Source organism: Xiphophorus maculatus, chromosome 22, assembly GCF_002775205.1.
Source record: "Xiphophorus maculatus strain JP 163 A chromosome 22, X_maculatus-5.0-male, whole genome shotgun sequence".
In the NCBI taxonomy this organism is placed as follows: Eukaryota; Metazoa; Chordata; class Actinopteri; order Cyprinodontiformes; family Poeciliidae; genus Xiphophorus; species Xiphophorus maculatus.
The window spans coordinates 4793342-4819148 of record NC_036464.1 but is presented as its reverse complement, the minus strand read 5'-3'; the positions used below and the strand labels follow the sequence as shown (position 1 = coordinate 4819148).

Genomic DNA, 25807 nt, shown 5'->3' with positions numbered 1-25807 from the left:
GGCTAGAGAGCCTCGTTAAAAACTGTGACGGGCCAGATTTGGCCCCCGGGCCTCAAGTTTGACACGTGGATTAGGCTGAACAATCACACTGAGTCATAATCCTTTAACATTAAAGGCGTTAATGTGAGTCGATTTTAACCTCAATGTTCTTTAAAGCACATGTTCCTTTCTCTTTACGGAGACTTTTTGATTTTTGTTCCATTTATCTGGTTCTCAATTTATTTACATCCAATATACAGACGCAACAATCAACATTTTTCACTTCTGATACCGATACAGATATTTGAGGTATCGTACAATACAATATAGAAAAACTGTTCTGAATTGACTTGAAATGTTTTTTCTTTTAAACGCAGACTTAAATGTACGGAAGAGGATTAGGGCCACCGAAAAAAAAAAAAAAAGAATTCTGAGATTAAAGTCAGAATTCTGACTTTCTGACTTTAATCTCAGAATTCTGACTTTCTGACTTTAATCTCAGAATTCTGACTTTCTGACTTTAATCTCACAATTCTGACTTTAATCTCAGAATTCTGACTTTAAAGTCAAAATTCTTTTTTTTTCAGTGGCCCTAATCCTCTTTCGTATAAATGTACTGAATTACCAATTTATTTTATAACTCTGTTCAAGTCCAGCACAATTAAATGCAACAATAGTTTCACAAATTTGGTCAAACATGTAAAAACAACTTTAATTTGTTCAGTCAGTGCAATTAGGAGCGTAAAATAACTAATAAAGAAACTGAAACTGACAAAAACAATTGGTTGAAAACATTTAAAAAATAAACTGAAACAAACCTTCAAAGCATAGAATTAAACCAAATAGATCTGGCCTTATGAATCGGACATATTGTCACAGATACTTGAATTTTTATCAATATCTGGACCGATACTGACATTAATATCAGATCGGTGCATCTCTAATTAAATATATAGTTCTAGTCTCTATTCTACTGTAGAAAATGTGTTGCTAACAGTAAAACTGTTGCCTTGTTGCTTTCTGTCTTATTTTCTGAATGCAGTTGAAACATGTTTTAAATTAAAACAGGAATAAATGGAGTCACCAAACTGCTGTGACCCGGCAAGCATAACCAGAAATAGGCTCTGGATGGATGAAAAATATTAATATTTTAAAAGGATCTGATTGTATTGTAATTTGGATAAAAAGAAAAAAGAAACGCATATTACTGGGCCTTATTCAGATTAGACTTTATAATTAGATTGTACAAAATGGACTCTATTTCAGCCATATTAGTTTTTAATGTGAACCAGATCTTCTTTTTCTCAGTTACCATGAGACTTTGGCAATATAGAAATGAAAATATCTGGAGTAGAAACAAGCTTTGATGCACACATTTGCTCATGACTTTCATAATGTAAAAATCTTAGCAGAAATGTTTGAGTTAAAATTTGTAAAGAATTGTCTTTGATATTTCATCGCCATTGTTTTTCACGGCTTTGTGTGTGCAGGACTGACTGACTGACTCACAGACTGTGAATCCTTGCTGTTGTCTCGAGAGCGGTTCTTAGCCAGCCTCTTCTTCTTCTTGTGGAGGGGTCGTGACTCCAGGATCATCTCCTCCAGCTCAAAGGTGGGGTCGCAGTGGAGCCGACCTTTCTGTGGGAGGGAGACGAACACCACATAATTAGAGAGACACCCGGAGGAACTGCAGACACAGAACTACACAGGAAGCAAACATGGAGTTTACAGTAACTGCTCGCTATATTGGAGTCCTTACACACTCAGATTTAACACTTTTTAAGACTATTATGAACGACAAAGAACAAAAATTACTCATTTTATATCATGTTCACAAGTTTTTTAACCACAGAATGCAAGTAGCATTGTACGGGTTAGCAACAGAAGTGGGCGGAGGTAATTACCAATGATAGATGCAGAAAAGCTAGCTAGCCAGCTAGCAAGGCCTTAATAGCAGCTAGCTAATGAAGATGTTTGCATGTGACTCAAATTTTAGCCTGATAAAAAAATCCTGTGAGAAAAACTACATACAAGCAATTAAAAAGTCCTGCCATGACAACATTTAAGACACGTGATTAACGTATTTCAAGCTAACTTACGTATATGCAGAAAAATTATTTCTGGTCCAGCTTCTTGTGCAAATGACACATCAGCATTTTTACAATTTTGCTAATACATGGCAAAAACACAAAGTCTTACCAAATAATTTTGGTCCAGTTTCTTGTGCAAACGTCTTAGTGCACTTGAAATAAAACAAAGTCAACCTGCAGGTAACTTTTCAGCAAGACATAGAAGTTTGTTTTAAGTAAATAATTTCTTAATATTGATGAAAAAGTGACAGCTCCACTGGCAGATTATTTCACTTATAAACAGACATTTTTCCCCTGTTATAAGTGAAATAATCTGCCAGTGCTGAGAAATTACTTGTAAGTTTGTGTTGTCGTAATTTAAGTGGACTAAGATACTTGCATGAGAAACTGGACAAAAATTCTTGGTAAGATTTTTGTGTTTTTGCAGCGTATTTTCTCTGCTGCTTTTAAAACGGCCCAATTGTTTAAAAAAAAAAAAAAAAACACAGCCAGACGTTTATTTATTTTTTTTTAGCAATAAATTAATGTTTTTTAGTGTTTGGGGGAAAAAAACCTGTTACAAAAGCCTTCAAATGTAATGTCACAAATAGGCAGGCACTGCCTTTCACCGAGCAAGCCAAACCCATTGCCTAGCAACCCCAGTGGAACTCCGCCGTCTCCTAGCAACCCAAGAAAACATCCAGCACGTTTGGTCAGCTATTTTAGCACTGAACAATAGCTGCTGGAAAAGACAAGTGTTTTGTTGTTGACGTACCAACAAGAAACAAGGTTTCTCCTGCAACAAGGTTTTGCAGGAGGCTCTACTTTTGCTTTTCAAGAGGCCCTAAAACGGCTCATTCTGACAGTATCTTAAAAGAGGCAGAAAGGACCAGACTAAAATCTAATTTTCTAAGAATAATTTTGTAATGAACCTATTCACGGAGGCATAATAGGTCACCTTTAATTTTAGATACATGAATTTGAGTCTGTGATAATATATTGATTGTTTTAAAACATTTCATACATTAGGAACGAATCCAGGTTCCATCTTCTTCTCGTACACAGCGTCCCAGTTGACGGCGGCGAGGTATGGAGACGTCTGCATATCAGACAGACTGGAAAACCGATGCTCTGGGTTCACAGTCAGCAGCTGGAAGGAACACACACACACACACACACACACACACACACACACACACACACACACATGCCGTCACTAACATCGCCTTGCCAGTTCAAATATCACCTTCACAACTTCTCTCCAAATCACAGCCAGACACTTCATTCTGAGTGGTGAAATACTTTGCAGGTGTGAAATAAAATGGAAAAAGAAAGAAAAGACGTGAAGTGGCTGAGCTCTCAGTTCAGGATTCAACAGAAACGGTTTGTTTCTAAATCTTTATGGCTTCCCTGATTACATTCATAAAAACATGTAACTTTGGTATTTATGAACTAAATATTGATTAACTCCTGGAAATCTGTCCTCTAAGTTCCTTATTTTCTTTTGCTTTTCTTACTTCAGTGATCCAAATTCAGGTCATTTAAAAGCAGCTGAATAAAAATAATACATACAGATGAAACAGTTACTTACATACTCTATATATGTTTTCCAAACAATTATTTTAATAATCAATTATTCTATCAATTATTCTGATAATTAATCTGATATTTCTGCATTCTGCAGTTTTTTCATCCAACTACTGAAGCCTTTTTATACAATATTAGAGATACAATAAGATGAAAATAAACTTAGTATTGCCTAAAATTCAACAACACAGCATTGCTTTAGTCAGTCCTTCATCATTTGTAGCAATAGATGCACTCCAGTTAATGATTAATCGATTACTAAATTAGTTAATGGTTATTTCAATAATTGATTAATCATGATTAATCGTTTCAGTCCGACATTAAACCAACTATTTCCTGTTTTAATAATATAAAAATAATTTTTATTTCCTAATTGACAACAAAAATGTGCCTCTAAATTATAAATTTGCAGATTTTTACTTATTGTTTGGTATAATTTCCCTTTAAACTGTTTGATTAATTTGTGATTTGCAAACACATCTTTTCAGTTCTACCTTCAATATTTTGTGAGAGAAAGAACAAAACAAACAAAAAAAAACACAAAATGAAATTGTTTAACATATGGAGAGAGCCACAGACTCGGGTTTAGCAGATGAAAACTGTGACTCCATCTCAATACAGCTGACGTGCAAAGATTTATTTTGAATTAAATGTTAAAACTGAAGGTAAAACAGAAAATTTGTATAATTAGTTACGGCTTTATGGTTTCTTTGCCAGCTCATGTCACTACAGGAAACTGATTTATTATCTCTTCAGCACGAGTTGAATATGACGTCATTTCCAGATCAAACCTTCAAATTTCCGTCAGAAAACATTTGCGCCACTGATGCTTTCTGAAGAAAAACTTTCATATGCATTGTCATATGAAAACAGAGCTGCTTTTTCCCCCAGAGAGCCTAAAAACCGATAAATATGCTGTTTGTATTTTAATAGCATGCATCGTGTTTCATCCTTCACCTGGGGCTAAACGCAGGAAGTGATAATGGGAAGTGGCTTTGGTTGTCATGTTTACTCTCTTCCTGTGCTTTATTTTCTTCCTTCGGTCGCAGGATGATTCACTTTTTCTCCTGCAGGACCGGTTAGGTCTATCTGGGTGGAATCCAGACACGGTAATCGATCAGCAGCCGAGCGGAAGAGACCGTCTCTCCGTCCAGAGCACTTCGTCACCGAGACAGACAGCGCACGAAGGCACTGAAGCTCGCACTGTAAAACATCCTCTGGAATTTATTTCCTATGTTTACTGGAAGACTTTTATTAAAGACGAATAAACGTCTGCATGATTCCAGATCGTCTGTTTCTTTTTGACACTAAGTGAACAATTTACAGTTGTTATTGTATATCAGTTCCAGGGTTTCTGCAGGTTTTCATCAACTCGAATTTAAGATTTTTTAAATCCCTTATGAATTAAATTTATACAACAAAGCATCAGAGTCATGCTTAGAAAGTAAAATAATAATAAAATTATAAATAAAGTCACAATATCACATGGATAAAATTGTATTCAGAGAGTAAAGTATAAAAAATACTAGAATAAAGTCAGAATATTTTGAGAATAGTCAAAAATTGCAACTTCATTCTTGTAATATTATAACTTCATTCACGTATTATTTCAACTTTATTTGTGCACGACTTTATTCTCATAATGCTACAATTTTATCATTGTAATTTTATATTGATTCATTTTATGGCCCTAATGCTTTGTTGTAAATTTAAGACCTGTATGGAGAAATAAATAAATTTTTTTAAAATTATTTTTTATTATTTTTATTTTTGAAGATATTGCAAGACCTCTGAGTAACACTAAAACAAAAGCCTGTTATCTTCATAGTAAATTTGATTATTTACTATAATCAAATTTTACTTGTGTTGAAAATCTTTGCATGTAAAGTTATTTGTTCTAAATAAAGTAGATTTAACAAAATAAACTGAAACTTTCTCCTGACAGAAAAGCACCACAAGAGAAAAAAACAACAAAACGCTATGCAGAATATAGGAGATTAAATAGTCCTGTCACAACATTTAAGGGCAAATTACATGTTTTAAAATTAATTTAAGAAATTTCAATGCCTCAATTTTAGTTAAAACAATTTAAGACATTTAAGGCCACCCTGATTTCAAGCGTTAATGTTCAGCTAGCTGTATTCCTTGGTGTGCTGATTATTAACACATAGACGTATGCAGAAGAGGAAAGAGGTGACTTTTCCTCTCATGCATGTTTCTCTTCCCATCTGTCGCTTTTTTCCTTGGTTGCCCTGGAGGTCTCGACTCTTCCTGTTTGCCTCCAGCGACGTTCCCCCTCTCAACACAAATCCTCTCCTCCCTCTTAACTCAGTTTCCATCTCAGTGCATCACCTCCACGTCCGCCCTGATCGTCTTTCCGAGGAAGACTCGGTAACTTAGGATGAGATGAAAATTCGATTAGCACTCCGTAATACTTTAATTGATTCCCTCTTTAATAAGTAGCATAATTAGTTAGAGCGAAGATCCATCGCTCATTAAATTTTAGAGATACTATGCAAATACTGAGTCCCCTTGAGGTTGGAAAGTTACTTCCCAGAGTGAGGCTTCTGTAACGTCAACGATGCAGAGAAAGCTCAACTCCACAACAGCTAACCCAAAGATTCAAGGTTAATTACTGACAGATAATGCGCCGCGCTGCAGGGGCTGTTTGCTCGATTTTCTCTGAGAAGACAAAAGGTCAGCGCTGACTAAAAATAAGATGATGAAATCTGCACTGACATTTCCATGTAACTGTGAACTCTGCTAAACTTAGTGTGAGAAAAGTTGTTTTCTTTTTATACCCAAATCGATAACATGCTAAAAAATGTTCCAGAATTTTGCTTTTTAAAGTAATCCAATATTAACAAAACTGCAAATATCGGAGCTTCTCAAATTATGGTTTTGCAAAAAAATAACTTTACCACCAAATCTTGCTATGCTGCTTTAATTTGACAAATGTTTCTTTCCTGAAGGCCAAAATTTACAAAATAGCTTTAGGTCCTAAAACAAATCTTTTATGTTTATAAGGAAGACAAATGGATAACTGAACTTGTTTAGAGCCAGAGTGTACAGGTACTCATAAAATGTAGTTTCCAGAGTGATTTTGTGATGCCATTTTTGTTTTTTAGGAAAATATTGGAAAATAAATTCCAACCTCTTGCCAAACTTTGGATTCAGGTGAGGCAGTGTTGTTTTCTTCCAGTTGTTGATGGGGAGAAGGGATTTGGGATTATCCAGTTCATGTTTAGTTGAACTGGTGAAGGTTTATGACGATGCTGTGGGATCACAGCGACAGGTTAGTGTTCATCTGGGGAAGTCCCAGTTATCTAATGCCATTTTCCATTTGCTGAATACAGCGCTCCCAGTAGAGTTTAGATTGGGAGTCTATTGACATTTTGTCTGAGTCCGATCCAAACCACCAAATTACCTGAAGTACAAGCCTGAGGTAAACCCGACATATTGAAGTACTTCCAGACCGCTGACTTTGCTCTCTGCTGGTTGGATGGAACTCACCTTCCTCAGTAGTGCCACCAGGTCTTTGGGCCAGGCCGGGCTGTACTGGACGCTCACCGTGCTGAAGAGCTGGATCAGAGACTCCACAGAGTTGCTGGCATGGATATCGTACGGTCGCTGGGTTCAGAACCAACAAAACCAACAGAACAAACAGAAAAAGAGAACAATCAGAATGGACAAATCAAACAGAACGAACAAAATGAACAGAATTAATAAAACAAATAGAACAAATCAAACAGCACGAACTGAACAAAGCATTCAGAACAAGCAATTCTTGTTCAATATCTGCCAAGCTGAAACTCAAAGAGCCTCACCCATCCACGCAGCACCTCAAAGGCCGTCACCCCCAACGACCACCAGTCGACTTCAAAAGCGTAGCCTGTACCTCCGCTGACAAATGACTGGAAGATCTCTGGAGCTGAAAGAAAAGCAGAAAAATCAAGTCTGGCGTAGAAAAGAAGTCTGGTTTTACTAACTATAACACACAAATGTAGAACAAACAGCCTTTACTTCCTTTTGCACCTTCAACAAAGAATCTACAGCCATCGGTGGAGATTTCGGCAGTGACACAATGTGTTTGATACATCCACATTTTTAGACTTTTTGTTTGCAGCTTTTTGTCATTTAAACTATTTAATCATGATAAAAATCGACTTCAGTACCAAAATTTGTAATGGTGGCATAGTTTTATATTACAGGCTGTTTGCATCAATGTTCTTTTTGCGCATTTTAATGTGTAATAACTCATAAGTTTTCACAAATGGTTGCGGTGTTTTTTGGATTTTCCCAAAAGAGAAGAGATAGAAAAATATTTTCCAAATAAATTCTGACGTAGCAAACTTTCCAATCTATAGGTGGGTCTCTGCCTTACCAGTGACACGAAAGTCCAAACTTCCAACTCAGACTCTAAGTTTTTCTAAGATGTGTTGTTCATGCTCGTTTGCAACCTCTAATTTCTATTTATTACATTCAAGCTTAACATCAACATCCGACACAATTCGTCTGGTTGACTCACTCCAAACCAGAAGATGGAACCACGCCAAATTCGCATTTTTTTTTTTGCAACATTTTAAATTCGCTTGACGATTGGATGTACACACAGCTACAGTCTGTTTGGGTTTCCAGTTGAGAATTGACCACATGTTCTTAAGATTTGTTAAGATTTCTTTTCCTGGTAATACAGCAAGTCCAAATTTCCTGGTTCAACAAAGCGAACTGTCACAGCAAAAACCGATGCTGTAAAGTTTGCAAAACACATTTGTGTCACTATCAAAATGTTTACTTGGAGCAGTTTATTAAAAACAACTCCAGGAAAATAAGTTAATAGGAAAAGAAATGATAAAATCCACATAGATGCCAATGAGTTCATTTAAAGACTTTTTTTGATCCAGGATATATTATTTTTAGAAACAAACCTCTATCTGTGTTCAAAGTGGCATTAAGCCAGTTTTCCTGTTCGTAGTTTATACAGGCGACTCTTTTCTCAGAGCACAGCTGTGTTTGCAGAGAAGGAGCAGCTATTTAAAGGACACAATGGCGGATCAATGTTACCCATGTAGGGCTTGGTTCCAGCCAGCGCTGTGGCTCTCTCTCCATCCTTTATTATGGTCGCTATGTTGAAATCTGTCAGGTGAGCGTGACCTGAGAAACAGAAACAAAGGACAACATCATTTATATATTTACTTTGTGTTAATGCCGGGACGTCAATGTTTTGATTTTGATTCATTAATTACAGACGCCATTACTACTTTCTACATATTTTATATTTAAAATGCCTTTCTTGAGAGCAAAGTGGATATCAAATTCCTTGTTTATGTGCACAAACTGGGAGAATAAAGCTGATTCAGAAATATTCTGCACCAACTTTTAACAGGAAAACATAAATAAAAGCAGTATATATATATATTTTTTTACTGTTACTCCAGAATGTAAACAAAATAAATAAAAAGTGATGTTTCAGTGAAGCGGATCAGTGTGAAGTCATTATTTTGAACTTCAGTTAAATCTTACAGACTTCTTTGTATCGTCACTGTTGTGACTCATCAGTAAGAAGCACATTTGTTAAAGTAATGATGGATTTTTCTGCAGCTGAAAATGTGTTCCCATGGATTAAACACCAAAGGACTGGATTACATAAAAGAATAAAAGAATAAAGGAGGCATTGAATGCAAAAGTAAAGTAACAGCTCATGCTTGAGTTTAACGCCTTTTCTACTCAGGATTATGATATGAAGATATAAAAGAAAAAGTTTGAAGCAAACAGACAACTATAGCCAGCTGCTATACAATCAAAGTTTTCACAGAAATAGTTCAGCGAAGTTTATTGGTGAATTTATTTACAACAAAATAGAAGTTTTTGCAAAAAGATGCACAAATTTTAACCCCTAAGTTTTGTTTTGTTCATTTTTCAATGTAGCAGAGTAAAAACTGAAGCAGCTTCAGCAGCAAAAACGCTCCGCAGCTTTGTCTTGATCAAGGCTTTGACTAGACCATTACAACACTTTGATTATTTGCTTTTTCAGCCAATCTGCTGTACATATAGCGTTGTGTTTGACCCAATTTGACCTGGTTTCGGTCAAATTTAGGTCTTATTTGACTTTAGAATACTTTGATATGCAGATGTTTGTGTTTTTTCAAATACCGTTTACAGAGATGATCACATTGATGATGATCAGTTATGCACAATTGATTACTTTTAAATATTATTAGAGTAGACAGTATGTAGAGTATGCACCTAAAGAAGTAGTGTCCAAATTTTCTGGCCTTTCCAGTAATCCTGGAATCCCAGCGTTTTATTATTTTCAAATAAATTTTAAACTTGTTTTTTCTGTCATTTCTATTTCAGTTTTGACAAAAAAAAAATCACAATATTTCAATGGAACAAGAAAAGTAGAAGAAAAGGATATGATATGCTAAATTTTTCAGGTTTATTATCTCTGTACATAGTTTGTGTGTGTGTGCTTTGAGCAACAAGAACACCATTTTCCAATCTCCTCGTTTATTTAGTTAAGTTTAACTAAATTAACTTAACTAAAGTTAGTTTATTTAGGTAAGTTTATTTAACCAAATAAACTTAAATAGAGTTTATTCAGTTAATAAACTAACTAAACTATTTAGTTTAATTAATAAACTAAATAAACTTCTCCTGCTCATTAAGTCACATGCTCTATGTTCTCCTTTTCAATGTAAATTCAACTTAAAGTGAAAACGATGATAAAAGATAAACAGATTTTCCATTTTAATTCCTCGCGATCTTTTTTTTAGATGCCTTGTACATTCAAGTTTTTAAATGAATCTGCATCAAATCCCTGAGCTGGAAAGACAAAGTTATGCCATCCTTGAATTCTGTTTGAGGCCCACAAATGGCCCCTGAACCACACTTTGGACACCTTTTGTCTAAAACATGTAAAAGGAAATAGCGTTGGGTTCATAAAATAGTTTATAGTGCATGTCAAAATATTTTTCAATAATAAAAAAAAATTCTTGCACAGAAAATATATTATTATTGCAAAGCTTTAAATGGGAATTGTTGCAAACTTTGAATTATTGTAAGTTAAAAATGATTGTTTACACAAATTGAAGTTAGAGCAGGAAACAACAGAAGCATCCCAGAATTGAATCCTGCAGAACGCAACTAAAAACAAATCAGTCATTTTCTTACCTTGCTCATCTAAAAGGATATTATCCGGCTTTACATCTCTGAAAGAAAAACAGAAGAAACAAAAAACATAGATGTGATTGAATCACCTTAACATTAAGACACAGTTAAATGAAGTTTAGCAGCTCTTACAGCCTCTTTAAAGTACAACCAGAGCAGTAAAGGTTGGGTTTCATGCTCATTACATTAACTAAACATGTTTGGTCTGCTTTGCAGCTAACACATTCTGAAACCTTGCTGCAAGATGTCATCACATGTGGGAAAGCCTGGGATGAGATATATACAGTATGTGTAGATGTGAAAGTCTGTAGGAGGTGTGTTGGAGGCTGATGCATGTGTGAATTACGTGTTGGTGCAATACTGTGTCGGTAAGAGCAAAAGAGGGAGGAGATTCTTTCATTTCGTACGCTGCCAGAGGGACTTTAGGTGCAACAATATCTGCAGGTCCCCTCACAGCAAGCGAGTTACAGAGGGGTTGCGTGCGCTAAACACATGACTTTCGCCGGGTGGTTCAGGGTGAACACGCTTGTTGTGTTTAATCACGGTTCACGTCACACTGCAGCACAGACACACAGGCAGCTTCCAGAGAGCGTCTGACAAAGATGTTGAAGCAAAAGCCTTGAAGGAGAGAGGGGGAGGGGAGACTCATCCAACATACCGCTGGATCTTAATACGTTAGGGTTTCATCACAAATTTAGTTTTTAATTTAAAAGTTAGACTTTATATAGATTAACTACACATCCCAGTTTTAAAACCCTTACACTGGCTCCCTGTAGCTCAGAGAATAGACTCTAAAATACTTTATTTAGTTTATTAATCAATGAACCACATCACATTAAAGGTCTGTTGTTATAGCAACCTTCCAGACTTCTCAGGTCTTCTGGTTCTGGTCTGCTTTGCACCAGAACCACAACCAAACATGGAGAAGCAGCATTCTGCTTCTATGCACCACAAATCTGGAACAAACTTTCAGAAAACTGCAAAGCAGCTGAAACACTGAGTTCCTTTAAATAGAGACTAAAACCCACCTGCTTAGAGTTGTCCTTGATTAAGTGGCGGTTTCTGATATGGGCGACATGGGCAACCGCCCAGAGTGGCATCTTGTGGGGGCTGGCATGAGCCAACTAGAAACAACCAATCAGAGCCAGGAGGCGGGACTTAACACTGTTAATTATGTTCTGCTATATGCTGCATCTATAAAAGCCTGCCACGAATGCTAAAGCTAGTTAGCAGGACGACAGATGGAACAGTAAGTTGTTCCTCCGCTATTAGCACATTTAGCAGTCCATACATGAGGATGACTGGCAGCGCTAAGATCCTCCTCCTGGTTCTGATTGGTTGTTTTTGGTCGGGTGCATGTCTTCAGATGGCAGTAAAAGTTCAGGCAGGAGGGGGAAGAGACTGATTTTTTTTTCAGATTTTCCGTTTCATATGACATGTTGACAATTTTAACAAATACGTAAAAAAACATATAGTTTTACAAAAGTTACAAACTGCAGCTTTAAATCCAGAAGTGATTTATTGAAATCGGTGAAATACGAGGAAAAAGCAACACGAGGACTTCTCTGGTTCCTCCCTTCCCCTAATAAGACTAATTTTACCTCCTTGGGCACGGTGACAGCTGACTGTTGCTAGGAGACCAGAGACCCTTCTTCATTAAGTTGGTGCAAAAAACAAAAAAAAATGGTGTACTGTATCCTACTGTCGGTAACTTAAACGCTGGAGCCGCACAGGCCACGGATCCCCGGCAATGGGATTAACGCTCCTATCCAGCAGAGACAGGCTGGTAAACATCAAAGCGTCGCTCACTTATCATATTAACATTCTGAAAGAGAAATCAACGACAAGAAAAGCAAACAGGAACGCAGAGGACACTTGGAAGGAGGAGGATATTTCCCACATTTATGTGGATATGAAGCTGGAAGCAGCGCATCGCCTATTAGATGATAACGGACTGCTGGGCGCTGCAGGGGTGGGTATATTTTTACAGCATATACCTGCTCTGTCTGAGCACCTAAAAATAGCTGCAGATACACATCGGCAGGGGTGCATTCAATCATGTGTTAAGAGGCGGGCGGCAGCTCCTGAGCCTGAGCTACAGAACAGGGGTTTAATTCTAGGTCCGTATATCTAAAGTTGGAATCTGGAGGATCTGATTGTAAAGAATGGGAAGCAGTTGCTATTGAAACTGTTTCACCTCTTTCTGCACATGAAATCCTGGTTTCAGGTAAACAAACGTCCCACCTCCCCAGGAATCAGTTGCACACGAGGAAATGTGAGACTGAAAGCTGGAGGCAGATTGAAGAAAAAAAAAAGGAGTCAATGGACGTGTTGAGGAGCGAAACCCACTCGACATGTGAAAAGCTCGTCTGTTCCACGCCGACGGCTCGACAAGCCATTAAAAGCGGCACTGGAAGAACTCCCTCGAGTCGTGAAAAGGAGGAGGAAACAAGGAGAAATCCCACAGAGCAGCCATTGATTCTACGCATTACAGTGAAACCGGCGTGAGTCCTGATCCCTGCACACCATGTGAACGCCGCCAAAAAACAAAATATTACCAAGTATTTTTGGTCTAGTTTTTAGCAGAAACATATTAGCACACTTGAAATAATAAAAAAATAACTTACAAGGATATAGGAGTTTGTTATAACTCGATAATTTCTTAAAACTGATTAAAAATGCTAGTTAAATAACCTGCCAGTGGAACCAGGACTTTTTAAAAATCAATATTAAGAAATAAAAAGTTAGTTTTGATTTATTTCAAGTATACTAAGATATTTGTACAATAAACTAGACCAAAACTATTCGGTAAGCGGTATGAGTTTGTGTTTTTGCAGTAAACTTCTCATACACTGTAAAAACATAAAATATTACGAAGTATTTTTTGTCTAGTTTTTAGTTGAAACATCTTAGCGCACTTGAAATAAAATTTAAAAAACTACCTAAGAAAGATATAGCAGCTTGTTTTAACTAGATACTTTCTTAATATTAATTTTAAAAGTACTAGATCTATTGGTTAGTTATTTCACTTATAACAAGACATGTTTCCCATGTTATAAGTTACATAACCTGTTAGTGAAATCAGTAAAAAAAAAAGTCATAATTATCAAGAAATTAAAAAAAAAATAGCTGAAAAGTTACTTGTAAGTTAGTTCACTTGAAATAAGACAAAACTAAGATGTTTTCAGAATAAATTTGACTAAAATTACTTGGTATGAGTCTGTTTTTGCAGTGAACTTCTCTTATGCTGCGGAAACATAAAATATTTGTGTAATTTCTAATATCTCATTAACAGCACTTTGTATTGCCCTGTTGCTGAAAATGTGCTATATAAATAAAATTACCTTTACCTAAACTTGAAATAAGACAAAATCAAGGAACAATAAAGTTCATAAAGTTATTAATCTTACTGAAAAATTATTTTCAGCAAGATAAATAAGCTTGTTTTAACTAAATAATTCTTGAATATTGATTTTTAAAAAAATACCACTTTCACAGTTTGTTTCAGTAATAACATGACATTTTTCCCATGATATAAGAGAAAAAACTGCAGTGGAACTTATTCATCAATATTTAAGAATTATTTACTTAAAATTAGCTTATTTATGTTGCTAAAAACTTATTTGTACCTTCATTTTGTCTCATTTCAAATGTAAAAAGATATTGGCACTAGAAACTAGACAAAAACACTTGGTAAGATTTTTGTGTTTTTGCAGTGTAATTTTTTCAAATCAAAATTTTAGTTACTTTAGAGCTTCTTGTAACTTTTATGCAAATTATCTGCTGATGGCCACGTCACACCAACTCAGTATTTAGACTTTATATAAGTGGAAATGAAATCAAAACTTGTACAACCAGAGCCTCCTGCACAACCTAGAAGAATGCAGCAACTGGTTTCTGGATGGCAACTTGGGTTGCTAGGTGATGTGTGGAACTCTGCTGGGGTTGCTAGGTAACGGTGCAGTGCCTATCAGTTGTGACTTAATAGTCGAGAGATTTTTTTTTTTCAAACAGCTTGTTTTCCAGACACCAATAGATATTAAGTTATTGCCAATAAATGGCTGGATGTTTTTTTCAGGACATTGAACTATTTCTAGAAGCAGTTGAGACCCAAAAGGAAGTATAAAAACGCACAAAATGTGAATTTTGTGTAATGGGTTCCCTTTAAGTGACCATGTCTACATCTGGAGCGAATCAGATGTTTCTTAATGTACCATAAATAAATGTGTTTTCAGCAAAACAAACGTCAATCATAATTTTTTAGTAGTATTTGACACAAAAATGCCCCCAAAAATAGCCTCAAAATGTAACTTTCTAGAGTTTTCGAATGCAGTGATGGGTCAGGGAAGTAGGAAGTCTGAGAGACTTTTCTATTTTGATAAAAAGAACAGCAGATTGGTTCTGCACTTTATGGAGTTTATACTAATTTGTACAGTATTGTATTTGCATCTTATCTTTCTTCATAAAAGAACAAACCTTCACATACATATTTCACCAGAATGCTATTTTCTGCAGAGCAGCATCGTTTCATCCCCTCTGTTATTGGCAAGAGAACCAAAGTCTGCTTGTAAGACAGATCGAGGAGAAACACACATACAGATCTCTCACCATCACTTCAGAGGAAATAAAACCGAAACTCCTCACAACATTAATAATGCAGGTACACATGCGCACACACCCCCAAGTTGTTTGAAGGTAAAAATGTGGCCCAGAGAAGGTTTGGAACAGCATTCAACCAACGTTTCAGCCATCTGTGGCACTAAGTCAGCAGTCTGCTGGGATCTCTGCTCTTCGCTCACCAAACTGCAGACGCACTGGCTGTGTTGCTGTGCTCAGCATTTCTGGGCAGAATAAACTAAATAGTGGAGGCTGAACTTATTAAAGATGATACATGGCCGCATTTACAAAAAAGAATCTCTGTTATTCATTTAGGAAAGTAGAACCCCACAGTCTGGCCATGACCCACATGACCGTTCAGAGAAACTCGTTCAGTAACTAAATATGGTTTTACATTCTGAAAAGCCTCGATATAATCTGTTTCTCTTCTCTGCGCTCTTTATTATAGAAACACTTTCCCACAACTATCTGAATATAATCTCAAATGGCTTTTAATTTATCATGTTGATCTGAATAGCTTCACTCCTTTAATAAATAAAATGTGAATTTAAAAACTGCATGTCGTCGCCTTCCTAAGTTATTTTTGCCAAAAAGTGTTGTTTTTTTTGTTTTGTTTTTTGCCTAAAACGTTTTTTGGAAAGCAAGAGCGTTATTTTATTTGCTGCCAAAGTCACATTTGGCAAAAATGACTGTTATTTTTAAAGGTGACAAAATTAAAAATAGTTTGATTGTATGACACAAAGGTGATACAAATGAAAACCAGAACAAATCTGTTAGTGAAGATACTTTTTCACTGTACTTCAGCTTTGATTTTACTAACATATGACAGAAACATAATATTCCCATCTACATTTCCAAAACGAGTAAAAAAAAAAAAAGAAAGAACATTTTACATATTTTTTAAGAGTGGTTTTAAAGGATTTAAAAAATAAGATTAAAAAAAAAGGAAGAGCTACTTTTGGAAAAATGTTCTTTTGATTTGTTGCTCTTACAATATGACTGAAGGCAAATAAAGCAGGGATTACCAGTAGCAGTCAGTCTTGCAACAAATCTGGGGAGGCCTCTGACTGAAGACTGTTGTTGTTTGACAGTTTCATGGCCACCATTAGACGCTAACAGTTCAATTTCCAGACAGCAGAGAGAATATTTCACAAAAACACGTTTGAGTGATACAATCAGTTGCTGATTAGCTAGTGCTAATCAGTACTAGCTGATTAGCACTAGCTAATCTCGTTTGCTTTTGCTGCTCCTTTCTAAATCTCTGAGACGGACTCGGAGATCAGAGCCTTGCCTGCTAAGAGATGGTTTGAACTTTTAGGTGTTATTTGAGCTTTTGAGATGCTAATCATCTGCTCCCAGTAGTAACAGAAACAATACCCTGTTGCCATGGTTACGCATCTTTGCAACTGTTGCAAACGTTTAAAAAAAAGTGGGAGCAGAAAGCCTACTAGCTGCATGGCCTGCAAAACCAGAGGGAGTAATTGTCCAACCAAAAATTTACAAACAGAAATAACAGTAGATAGAAGGATGCTTATGCTCTACCTGAAATAAAATACTGAAGTTGTGCAAAAACACACAACAGGAAACAGTAGTGACGTGTAACAGGAAGTGAGCTCAGACTGGATGAAGGTGCGAACATCCAAATATGAAATTTTTCTGTCATAAAAATGTCTGCAGCATGGCTCAGAAAGGAGACTTCATGGTTCAGATAAACTAACTACAGGAAGAACAGATTTTACTCCATCTGCACTCAGTTTTAAAATGTAATCCATCCTGTTTCAGCAGAAGACGGAGGAGCAAAGCAAGGTGGAACATCAATCATGTTAGTGCAAGCTGCTGATGCTGAATACAATGACACAAAGCCTCTTGAATGCTAAAGCTGCCAGATGTAACCTTGACTGTTTCTTTTGAAGTATTTCTTTATGGATCTGCAGTTTCTGCTCCTTCGAAATGATTTAACAACTTAACTTAGTTTTAAGTTATAATTGGACACTTCTATGTGTAAATACTGAGGATATTAGGTAAAAACCAAAACAATTAATCATTTTAATTGTGATTAATCGATTATTGAAATAAAAGTCAACTAATTTAGTAACTGATTAATTGCTAACTGGAGTTTACAGACTCTAAAAATAGCACTCAAAGCAGTAATTAAGCCAAAATGGTACAAAAATTATATGCATTTTTATTTAAGATGAGAAAAACCTTCTTTGTTTGCAAATATCCCCTATTCAGAACTGATCAAGTTTCATTTTTAGCTTACCCTGGGTCAAATTTAGTAAAAATGTCTCCGTTTGTTGTCCAGTTATTAATAACAAAAATTATGTATTAGTTTGTTTTCTTATTTTAAAAAAAAATAATTATTTGCATCTTTTAATGCACTTTATATTGTGTAAAAAGGTTTAGTTGGTTGAATGAATGCAAAATGTGCCATTTTTTAATTTGATTAATCAATTAATCATCAGAATAATAGATTAATAAAGTAATTGTTAGCTGCAGCCATTGTGCGTACCCTGAAAACAAAAGATATAATATTCATCTTGCTGTTGTCAGGCACGAATAAGTCACAACTTTTGCTTTAACGTAAAGTTGCTCATTTAAGTTAAGTTTTCCGTTTTTGTTACACAAGGCTGCAAAAACTGCCAAAATAAACTAAAACGTCATTAAAGAGTCATTAAAATTTAACTGCTAATAGAAACCATGCCTTTTCAAGAAACAGAAATCCTGAAGAAAACCAAAACAACAGATAAAATATGAGTCTGCACCTGTGGATGATGTGCTGGCTCTGCAGGTAGTCCAGGGCCAGAGTCATCTCACACAGGTAGAGCTTGACGGTGTCTTCGCCAAACTGGACGTTCTGCTGCAGGTGGTAGCGCAGGTCTCCTCCGAGCAGGAGGTCGACCACCATGAACATGTCCTCCTCATCCTGGAAGGAGTACCTGGGAGCAAACACACCGCTCAGTGACGGGGGGCGAAGGGAACGCACATGGCGCTCCAGCAGAAGCACAAACACACCAAACGGAAAGCAGGGCCTGCATGCAGGACACACATTTAAAGCTTTTAACAAGCATCCTGATGGGTTAGAAAGCAAAAACGCAACCAAGTAATTGATCTTAGTACAGTTGAAATCAAACAAAAGTGACTTACAAGCAACTTTTTAGCAAGACATAAACAATAATTCCTTAATACTGACTAAAATACTAGTTCCATTGGCAGATTATTTCATTATAACAAGACATTTTTCCTATGTTATAAGTAAAATACTATCTTATAGTAAACATAGCACTTTTTCATTAATATTATGGAATTATTGTTTATATCTTGCTGAACATTTTTAAATAATTTAGTTTTATCATTTTTCAAGTGTGCTAGAAACTAGAAAAAACTAGAAAATGTTGTGTTTCTAAAAAAAAAAGATTTTACTATATATGTCTATAGACATAATGTTAAAAGAATAAAGTCAAATGACAAAGTCAAAGTAATACGACAATAAAGTCCTAATATTACCAGAATGAAATCATAATAATAGGAGAACTCCAACACCAAATAATAATTTAAAAAATTATCCAAACTTTTTGATTATTTATTTCTGTTGTTTTTCTCTTGTCTGAAATAAATGCTAAAGGCTAAATGTCTTATACAGATCCTATACAGGATACTCCTCTTTTAATAGTTAACTATCATCAGCGTAACTACAGTTGTTTATCTTACTAAGTGGAATTAGGCATAAACTAGTCACTATTTGACATTTGTACTTCACTCAGCCAGATTGAAGCTTTAAAAAATGAACATCATCTTCATCTGGGCAAAGAAAAACCTCCCTCCATGTTGTGTGGGTCTTTGCTGGAAATATTTGCTGTTCCATCACAGCGGAAGGTGAAAGCAAGTTTGCTTTACACAGAGTTTTATGCTGTACACCATGCATCATTCAAGCTGTCGAGACATTTCTGCTGCTCATCAATAACCCCAGAGCCAAGTCTGAAGCAATTGTTTCCTTGTTTCAGTGATTGATTCTGTGTTTGCATCGTTCTTGGCTGCGGTTTAGAGCAACGCTGTTTCTTTTGTCAACGCAACAATAGCATACCATGCTGGAGACCGTGGCTATTCCTGCAGCCGGTGATCTTTATCTGGCCTTCATTTTTCCACAGTCAAATCTCAGTTGCAGTGTTTATTCTTTTTTTATGTGTATCCAGATACACAATGTAACAGACAAAGACACAAACTATTTAAAATATTAGCTTATTGTATTCTTTGGCCTTTTGTTAAACTGTATAAAATCCTACTGACAGGCTTGAAATCAAACTAAACACATCCATCTATCTATTGTTACATGCCAGTTATGAACAGAAGTTTTGCTTCCTAGAGTTGGGGTGTCCAAAGTGCGGCGCAGGGGGCCTTTTGTGGCACTTAGACTGATTTTGTGCGGCCATCAAATGCGATTAAAGAATGATGCAAATTTGAGGCAGATGGAGATTTTTTTATTGGGAATCAGGCTAAATTATTACCAACAATTTTATTGTAAGGGAAAATGTTAAGTACAACACAAAGTACTCATCTTTTTATAACCAAGTTTTTATAATCAGTAGATTTACGTATATCCAGAAACTTTTAGCTGCATCCAAATTAGCTCTCGTCTAATTTATGAAATTAGTCCCAAAGCAAACGCTTTGAAAGGAAGTGACCCAAATCTTGTTCTTGCAACAAGAAAAAATTTGCTCAATCAAGCCAAAATAATTTTTTTAAAACTAAATGCCGTTTTCAACACAGTAAATGTACAAAATCCTTTCCAAAGGTGACCTATTATATAAGGATATGTTTCTGAGCTTTACAAAACATGATCAGCATTTACACTTGCACGTGAAAATAGCGGAAAAACCAGCTGACCAAACACCCTAGGGGTCATCTTGGGGTTGATATTATGTAACTGAATGTAATTTTGACACTTTGTTTGTTAAGAAAATAATACAGAGAAAAACATAAATTTGACCAATTTATGTTTCTATTTAACTTTTGTTTTTTTACTTTATTTATTGAAGATTGCAAGACCACAACACCAACATTGTCAATGTCTGTGGTTATTCTTTATTTTAATATTGCAATATTTGTCGTTGTGTTAAAGATCCTCTGTACGTTAATGTTATTTGTTTTTTTAAAAATCTGGGGTTGCTAGGTGATGGGCGGACCTCTGCTGAGGTTGCTAGGCGACAGGCTGGGCTTTTAGGGTTGCTAAGTGACAGGCAATGCCTGCTTTTTGAAACATGTAATTTTCCAGACACCAGAAAACATTAACCTATTGCCAATAAGCGTCTTTATGGGGCTGTTTTTAGATAAGTTTTGGGTGTACAACATAACATCAACTTTACTACAACACAAAAAGACTTATTTGCTTAACGTTAGGGTTTTTTAATTTATTTTATTGCCCTGAGAGTACTTTTAAATCAACAACTTTGTCCCACATAAAAAAGTATTTTAATTGTCCAAGAGTTTCTGAAAGCAGAAGTGAGATCTTCCATTTACCAGGCTGCTTTTTTACGGACTCAGCTCTCAGTTTTTGTTCATTAGCCAGACTCCCTGTCCACTGGCGCCATAAACTTCATCTTTTTTTAAATTTATATAGAATCTACTTCTGAACCCGTGCTCACCTGGAGACCAATTTAAAGCTCTCTGAACAGTTTTTGTCAGTCAGACTTACAAATCATGCAAGTCAAATTAAAACGCAGCCCGCTCAGTGACTACTTAGATTCACTCCGAACGAAACACCAAACCAAAAAAGGGAACAATTAAAGTAGAACAGATGCTGATTACTCAGCCAAGTCGAATAAAGACAGATTAATAACTTAATATCCCCCAGGTGGGAAAACAATCCGAGCCTCTGTGATTTCTTTTATCAAACTGGGCTTTGTGTGATTGCGAGCGAGCCAGTTCCTTGTTTTCTCATCAAAGCTCTTCTACTACGGTGATATTACTTCTATTTATAGCAGCAGGTTTCCTCTATATCTTCAAGTCTGGCCATGAACGCACACAAGGGCATTCTGATTGCTCATATTTAGCCGTGATTTCCAGCCAAAGGGGTGGATGTTTGCAACGGAGCAAAGCAGAAAATAATTTTTTGGCTTCAGGAGGGAAGAAAACACAATAATTTCACAGTACTGATTTTATCCACCCGCAGTAAAATACAGGACAGCGTATTATAGATAGAAAAAAAACAAGTGGAGTAAATTTCCACCAAAAGATTTTGAGGGTAATCTCAGAAATTTTCAAGAAAAGAAGCAAGGATATTTCTGAGTTTGAAAACTTTAGACAATTTCCAAGATTTTCGACTTTTGAAACGTTTGTGTTTGTTTTTTAATTCCTGAGATCAATCTCAAAATTTCTGACTTCTTTATCTCACAAATTTTAAACTTTTGACACTCAGAAACTTCCGGGCTTTTTTTCTATATAATTTCTGAGATGAATCTCAAAATTTACATTTAAACATTTTGCAAATTTGCTAGAAAAAACTAACAATTGTTTAGATTAATCTCAGAAAACTTTCAGAAAAATCCAAGGACATTTCAGAATTTAAAAAGTTGAACATTTGCTAAAAAAAAATAAAAAAATAAAAACATGAGACTAATGTTGAGACTCATCTCAGAAATTTTCCAGAAAAAAAACTTCTGAATTGTGAGATTAATTGAGCAAATTTTCAATGTTTCAAACATGGAAATTTCATTGATTATTTCTAGAACATTTTTAGGGGAAATTTACTCCTTTTTTTCTATCTATTGGCCCTAATATACCCTCATGAGATTTACTATATAATTGGCAGAAGTTGGTTTGCAAAACTTCATTTTCCGTCCTGCTGCCGCGCGCTGTCAGGAGGAAATGGCTCTTTAGCCGCCTACATCAGCCAGTTATTCCACCTGACCTGACCTTTCAGAGATCGGCTTCAGTGTTCAGCCGGCCGCGGGACGCTGTTTGCCGCCTTTTTAACACCTCATTGTCAGACTCTGCTTCCCGCCGTCCTGCTGACAGACGAGCTCCCTCTGAGACGAACCCCTCACTAAAAACGATCTTCCCGGCCTGCAGACTGCGGCGTCTCTCTCTCTCTCTCTCTGCGGCTGTCACTTCCTCCCTCGCTGCGTCTGAGGTGACAGGGAGATGTCGAATAACGGCCAACAACTGGAGCATATAAAAGAGCCGGCGATGACAAGCAGTGACACTTTCAGGGCTCTTCCAGTGGAAAAGTAGAGAGAGGAAGCACAATTTAATCCCCCCATCTTTGGCATATTTTACCTTCAAATCAGCACAATGAAACTCCTAAAATGTGTCGGTTCTGAGAATGTCGAACTTAGAAAAATGTGGGATGTGTGGATGAAGAGGCTTTTCCTGAAAATAGTATATAAAGACTCTTACTTCAGTGTTGCTCTGATTGGGAGCAGGCTAAAGGGCAGATTACACTGCAAAAACATAAAGTCTCACCAAGTGTTTATGGTTTGTACTGCAAATATCTTAGTAGACTTGAAATTAGAAAACACAAACTTACCAGTGACTATAGGAGCTTTTTTTAAATCAATAATTCCTTAAAAATGACAGATGATCGTCTTGTTAAAAGTAAAATAATCTGCCAGAGGAATTTCTACTTTTTCTTATCAATATTAAGGAGTTACTGACATAAAATAAGCTCCTATATCTTCCTGAAAAATTACTTGTCATCTAAATATTTGCATTAGAAACTAGATAAAAAAATACTTGGATTTAGTATACATGAGAGGTTGACTGCAAAACCACAAAATATCTTAAAACAAAACAAACTTACAAGTAACTTTTCAGTAAGATATAGGAGTTTATTTTAAGTCAATAAATCCTCGATTTAAAAAAGAAGTACTAGTGAACTCTAGTGGAGCTAATATTTTAAGGAATTATTAAAACAAGTTCCTATATCTTGCTGAAAAGTTACTTGCAAGTGAGTTTTGTCTTATTTCAAGTGATTTACAACACAAACTAAACAAAAATATTTGGTAAAATTTTGTGTTTTTGCAGTGTGCAGTGTCTTTCAACCGGGCCAAATCCGCACAGAAACAGTTTACAAAACAAAAAAAATCAACTGTCTTCCATGGCTGTCTCCCTCTGTAGAAGCTGGAACCTGTAGATATTTGGAAAGAAACAGATTTACACAGAATGGGGCTTCATAATGAGCACAAACGAATATGAATGAACGCCTGTGGTCAGGTTACCTGCCCAGAGACCGAGCAGAAAGTCCGGTCCAGGACTAAGTTGGAACAGACACAAAGAGAGGAGCAACACAAGACAGAGGCTGAAATAATCAGGCCACAATGACAAATGAGTTCTGGGAGGCAGAGAGGGAAATAGGAGGACAAAGAAAGAAGAGAAACAGTTTTGAAGGAAAAAGCCGGAGAGAAACGAAAGCTTGTGGTTCTGTTGGCTCAGGCCGTCTGCAAAGTTTCAGTGGCCTATATAAAGCTCAGGCCTGGCTGCATGACTCAATCACGAGACGCCTGCCTTGTCCTCTGAGGATTCCTCCAACAATGATATGACTGAGCGCTGCCTCTTCTCTGTGAAGCTCCAGAGTCACCTTAAAACACCGACCTGATTTCACAAAGTGAAACTTTAAGAGCAGCGTCCTACAAAATGTCCCGGTTTGAAAGGAGCATGGAGAGGGGCGTCACCGCGAAAGAGCAGGACAAAGTAGACAAAGTATCCTCGTTAAAACTCTTCTGCTGCATAGCAGGAACAATCCCAAAACAACCAAACAAGACAAGTTGGGTCAAATCAAGCATCGGGAGAAAAGCTGGAACGAGCAACTATCAAAAAATGGGAGGAAACTGTGTGTTTGTGTCAAACTGCATCCAAGCTATTCTTTTATTATCTGTGGACAGAAGGAGCTTTTCCTCCTAATCAACAAATGATCAGAGTTAGTCCAGATCCAGAGGGAAACTGCTGGCGTCACCCAAATACAGTACTCTACCAATGACGCAATAGATTAATCGGACAAATGGTGAAATGGTGATTATTCGATTATTGAAACAATTGTCAACTAATTTAGCAATTGGTTAATCATTAACTGGAGTAAACAGACTCAAAAGAATACCATTTTATTAAAAAGTAACGTATTCAGAGCAGTAATTAAGCCCAAACTGTAAAATATATATACATTTTTCCATTTAAGAAAAAAACCTCCTTTGTCTGCAAATAGATTTTAACAAAAAATCTTCAAGTGGCAATTTCAGCTTCACTTGGTTAAGAATTACTAAAAGAATTTTATCTTACTGCATTTTAGGCAATAAAATATTTATTTTCCTATTTAAAAATTAATTGGATTATTTGAATCTTTTAATGTATTTCTATTGAAAAATCTGTAGAATGTGCCATTTTAATTCGATCAATCATCAAAATAATTGACAAATTAATTGATTGCTAAAATAATCATTATTTTCAATGTCCTTTTAACTAGAATAAACATCAAAACATTTAGAATTGAAACATTTGTCACAAATACAAATCTGTAAAATGTTGTGTTTACACTTTATGCTTTACAGTATTTTTAACTGGAAGTCCATTGAGAGATTGAACAATTCGCCTTATTCTGCGTCTATTTTCTCCGGTTAATGATTAGTCAATTATTGAACTAGTTGACGATTATTTCAATATTTGATTAATCACGATTAATCATTTCAGCCCTGAACCTAATTTTGCTCTAAACTTCACCCCACCTTTCTCCTGGTTGTGTCCACTGTCTTCTTCATAATGCTGTTTGTAATTAAAACCTTCAGTCTGTCTCTAAATCCGGTTGTTGACATCTGTACATGACATCTGCATGGCGACCTCGCAACCCGGCTACACAGAAACGCAGAAGGCATTCCCCCAGCGATCCATCAACGCCGTCTGATGTGCATATGGGCCTTGCTCTGCCTGGTGGCATTCGCTAGCAGCTCTCACTGCCAAGGCTTGTGCCTAGTGGTGCCGATACCAGGCGAATCGGTGCAGTACGTTATTTCATTAGGGTGTTCTGCTGATTTTGTTAGAGAGCCAAGAAGAATCTCACACAAGGTCAAAATTTGCCATGACTGCGGATGGGTGATGCACATTTCATGGATTTCACAGCTCATGATAAACATTATTAATGGTCTTTATCTCTGCCTTTCCCTGCACTCCACATCTACTCTTGTTGGTATTCTTGTCACCAGATTCAGAAAACAATTCAAATTTCTCCCGTATGTTCAAGGTAATTCATAACGTTGCTTTTCGCTACCTTTTCTTATCGCCTTCATATTTCTACTTCTGCTTAAACCTGGCAATTGCTAATATGTACTGTGCACTATAAAACATTTGAGCTGTCTACTGACATTTACTCTTTAGTTGTAAACTTAAATTTGTGAGATTGT

At 36.2% G+C, this 25807-nt stretch overlaps 1 protein-coding gene across 1 annotated transcript in view; it reads right to left on the bottom strand.

Annotated features, from left to right (window-relative positions):
- stk32c (serine/threonine kinase 32C) overlaps positions 1–25807 on the bottom strand; it is a 97531-nt gene that overhangs the window by 9201 nt on the left and 62523 nt on the right. The window contains exons 4-10 of the mRNA XM_014469477.2: positions 18188–18361; positions 10809–10846; positions 8700–8789; positions 7463–7566; positions 7149–7265; positions 3073–3198; positions 1489–1617 (exon numbers count right to left, since the gene is read on the bottom strand). Coding sequence (XP_014324963.2) covers positions 1489–1617; positions 3073–3198; positions 7149–7265; positions 7463–7566; positions 8700–8789; positions 10809–10846; positions 18188–18361 — 778 coding nt within the window. The remainder of the gene's footprint in view (positions 1–1488; positions 1618–3072; positions 3199–7148; positions 7266–7462; positions 7567–8699; positions 8790–10808; positions 10847–18187; positions 18362–25807) is intronic.